Below are 4,279 nucleotides of genomic sequence, written 5' to 3'. Positions count from 1 at the left end.
AAGGTCTAAGAAATATCATTGTATCTGATGATGTTAACTAGACGAAGCTAACAAGCTGCTTAGAAAAATGATTTAATCCCGCTTGGTGGAAGCCAGCCTTTCATAAAAAGCAACATAATCGACTTTGGGAGCAACCGAAGATACAATGGCTAGTGAGGAATTAGCCCAATGCGGAAACCAGTTCTTATGATAAGGAATCCGACGTGCAACCAATGGATTGAATGCCATTTACATTTTCTGTAGATACTGTAAAATTATGTGAAAGATCGAGCGTTTTTATTTCGGCAAATAACCCCATTGTATTGCACAGTATCTAAACTGACAGTTCTAGTTATTCATCATCAACGACGAAGCAACCGGTGTCCGGTCTAGGCCAGTATTAATAAGAAAAGACTCCTTTTGTGGTGTCGTAACAAGTTGTTTACCGTGTAAGGTTGTCAGCCCAATGCAGAGGACCAAATCCACGTAAAATTTGGCCGGTTTTAGGCACGGGAGACTCGCCTTTATCTTTCTCCGTCTGCAATTTTTCGTTAAAGAAGGGCTCCTAGCAGTCACCATATGGAGGCGGAAATAGAGTCTGGTAGTAGCCCGGTTGGTGTTGTCTAAGCTGGCTTTTCCTAGTCCTGGAATCTATACTATCCTTTACCGCCCCCCTGTTATTGGCAGCTTCATTAATCCGCTCGCTTAAAAGATAAGGAGACTCCCAGAGAGACTTTCCTGAGATAGTAAACAGGTTGCAGAGACAGGTGAACGGAACAATGGAGGTAAGAAAGTAGGTCAAACGAGATTCTGATAAAGTAGATGCCACCTAATGTAATTTTATATCAAGATTTATTAAGGGTGTGCTCCGACAAGAAAAAAGTGGCGTCCACTTTATTGCATACTACTTTGAAGTAGGTTCAAGCTACAGAAAAGTATTCGTTAATTCATTCACTATAAAATATCCACTTCCATGATTATATATCTGTTCAAATGTGTCATTTTGTAATTTCAAGATATCTTGATATTGATATCCAGGTTCATTATTTTCGAACGTATCTTTATTGTCGCTGCTGTTAGAAGGAGTACAAATAGTTGTGATTAACCCAGAGTCGAAGCAGAATAACATTGAATTTTCTATCTCCATATGTTCTCGAACACTTTTGTAAATTTGGATCCTTTGGAAAGCTCTAGTCAAAGAAATATTCCAATACATATAATCTTCATAATTTTAGTTAACAAACTTTTCACTTAAACGTATTCCTAAACTTAATAGTAAGCCATCCATAATTATTTACACTCTTTGATTTGATCGTCGAAACATGTTCCGTCAGGACATTGGGAAACTAATGCTGCCCCTTCCCAACAGAAGTAGAAGTGACTGCATGAATCCGGAATGCCGATGTAAGTTCCTGAAGGTGCGCTAGCGCAGTTTTGTCCTGTTGGTGGTGGCGCCAGGGTAGGTGCAGTTGGTATTGTTGGTCCAGTTGGGGTAGTTGGCGTAGTTGGTGTAGTAACCTCAGGTGCATTACAGTCGGCTGTGCAAATTCTATTTATCGGATCAAAGACAGAGTATGGAGTGCACTTCAATTGCATTAGATATCCATCGACACAGAGGAAGAAGTAATCACAGTTAGCACGATTTGGTATGAACTTTCCACTTGGTATGTCACCGCAATTTCTGAAACCTTCACAAGGAGCCAATAAAAACAATGATCCAATTAACAAAACACCGACACCTAAAAGAGACCAAAGTTATTGCTTTTGTCACTTGGATATTTTAGCTTTTCAGACCTTTCATTTTTAGAACTCTTCTGGACGACCTGCACTTTTTTATTAGGATCAACTTAGGATTTGGTCTCTGCTCGACCAAACGCGTCCGCTTCTAATGGAATTTATTCTATTCAATGTAGCATAAGTACACCCGTAATACCCCAAAATAGATTTGATAAAAGGCAGTCACATTTATTTCAATAACGCACCCATTCATTTCTTCAGAGAGATAAGTTTGCATTTTATATACATATGTACTCAACTTTGGTTTATATCATTAATTTATTAACGACTTTATCTTAGATTTATTGAAGTGACTTCGGGATTACGTTGATCGGTAATCGCTAGACATTATTGCCAAATTGAAATCTCACTATTTCAGATGTTTTTAAAGTAAATGGAACGGAAAAAAATTGAACTTTTCTTTTGGCAAAAGCCAGAGCATGCATGATTTATTTTATTCAATTTGTCAACTTTGCTTCCGGTATAGAAGATCCTAAGCTCGTGTAAGAGAGGAAGAGAAAGGAGTTACTATAGTCTGAACAGCCGTGTAACAACTCCCCGAGTTAAGGGGCTTCGGGACTAATTTAATTTACTCTTATATAGGAAGTTAGTGCCCAGCTGAGGTAACGACCCTCCTGTGAGTTGAGAGTGTAGAATTCACTCAAAGTAGTCTTTGCTTATGGTAGAAGGCGACGAAAAATAATAGAAATTTGTGGTCAGGCAGCAACACTTTCGATTCCTAGGTGCAGCGGGTTTTCTTCCAGAGCAGGCCTCCTAAGAGTGCTATGAAGTTAGTTAAGTTTCATCTGGTCGACAATGCACATCATATCACTGGACCACATTGCGATCAGCAGTAGATTTCGGAGTTGTCTTCAAGATATGTGAAAGAAGAGGGGTGCTCTTAATGTTATGTACTGCCACCATGCACCTTGGACCTCTTTTCCAAAGTGCGAAAGTACATTTAACGTTTTTCGCTAGCTTCTCTAGCTTATATAAGGGTAGCCCCTAGTCTCATCTGGGTTTTACCCCGTATTGGCACTACTCCTAGACCAAATGATGTAGCATTTTTTTTCTTTGTTTATTATTTTTTAATTCAGGGGCCTTGATGGCTACATCTATTTCGTGTAGGGTCGTGTTCAGTTCCAGTTGGTTTTTTATGTCCCAACAGGTTGGCTGCTCGTTCAGCTCGCAATCCCGTTGTTTCCAGTTTCTTCTTCCGCTTCAGTTCTTGAAGGTTCCGCCCGATCTGCTATTTGAATTCCGGGCTCGTCATATTCTCTCGGAGTAGATGCAGCAGCGGCTGGAGAGGTGCATGCGTATTCCCTAGATCGCCGCTACTCCTTGTGACTTACTACTGCATTTTGCCTGCCTGTGGGATGCCGGGCCGGTAGTGGGCTAAAGTAATGGCTATTCTTGGACAATGTCCGGCCGCTGGCTGATGGGGCTGTGGTCTTGTGGGTGGCTGGGTAGGCATTGTTCTTAGTCTAGAGGGAGCTGGCAACTGTCTAGATATGTATATATGGACCGGATATACCGTCAACCACTGCTGTAACCACAGAAAGAGTTAGTTAATTGCAGTGCCCGACTCCTATTTGGGGACCACCCTAGATGGCTACCTGAGAAGAGTTTTCTCTACTGGAAAACCCAGTGGTGCTCAAGCCGACTGCTATTCGATAAATCTTTTAAATAATTTTCTAGATGACACTAAAAAGTCTTTGTTTTATTAATGAAATACTTGGAAGTTGATTCCGAAAATTTATATCTGTAATGAAAGAAGTTAGTTTCCTATACTAAATCCCCGCGTATTATTCAGATTGCGATTTTGGGAAATAAACGCCCTTTGGGCCTGCGGGGCTAACTAGCTGTTGGTGTCCTAGAACCACCCGCTGATAAGCACACGAGGTCCCACGGACAAAAGCGCAGCAACTACCCTCGGCTTAGGGACAAATGAAGTTGCTACGCCTTTCCTAAAATTGAATCTCCGGAATGAAGACAGCAGAACTCTAACCTAAAGGGAGTCAGAAATGGATTGGAACCAACTAATGACCTATCTGTCCAGTGTAGGAACTATGAGAGACCCTTGACCCTATCGTCGAATCTTTTGAATTTTGTCTTTGCTAGAACCGGCAAAAATCCGTAATTGTCGACTCTGCAATTGAATATAAAAAGTTCAGACATCATAGCAATAAAAAAATGCACTTCATCAATATGCAAGAAGTGCATAAGAACAGCTACTACTCGAAGTACATGGTAAGAATTGGTGGGCGTGGTTTAGATGGGCGTGCGAGTACTCGGAGCGAAGTAGCATGAGAGTTTTATTCGTTCTCTATGTTGGTTCGCTTCGGGATTGCACTTCTGCGAAGTGCCAAAAGTGTCTGAAGTTTTAAGCATGGACTTTCCATATCATAGCAGTGTTAACATTGCCGTCGAGGAAGATCATCACTTGATGGTCGATTGCCTATTGCCTACACTGCATCTATTTGTAGGGATAGAGTGGTTCGAGCCGTGAAGCTTAACATGACTC

The 4,279-nt window shown here is 41.2% G+C and overlaps 1 protein-coding gene across 1 annotated transcript; it reads right to left on the bottom strand.

Annotated features, from left to right (window-relative positions):
- Positions 1-1,022: 1,022 nt before the first annotated feature.
- LOC119650299 (probable endochitinase) lies at positions 1,023-1,935 on the bottom strand. Its single transcript, XM_038052937.1, has 2 exons — positions 1,774-1,935; positions 1,023-1,718 (listed from the first exon to the last, which is right to left on the bottom strand). The coding sequence occupies exons 1-2, from the start codon at positions 1,778-1,780 to the stop codon at positions 1,270-1,272; spliced, it is 456 nt and encodes a 151-aa protein (XP_037908865.1). The 5' UTR covers positions 1,781-1,935; the 3' UTR covers positions 1,023-1,269.
- Between the last annotated feature and the right edge of the window lie 2,344 nt (positions 1,936-4,279).

This window comes from Hermetia illucens, chromosome 2, assembly GCF_905115235.1.
Source record: "Hermetia illucens chromosome 2, iHerIll2.2.curated.20191125, whole genome shotgun sequence".
Taxonomy (NCBI): domain Eukaryota; kingdom Metazoa; phylum Arthropoda; class Insecta; order Diptera; family Stratiomyidae; genus Hermetia; species Hermetia illucens.
This window is presented reverse-complemented; position numbering and strand designations above follow the sequence as displayed.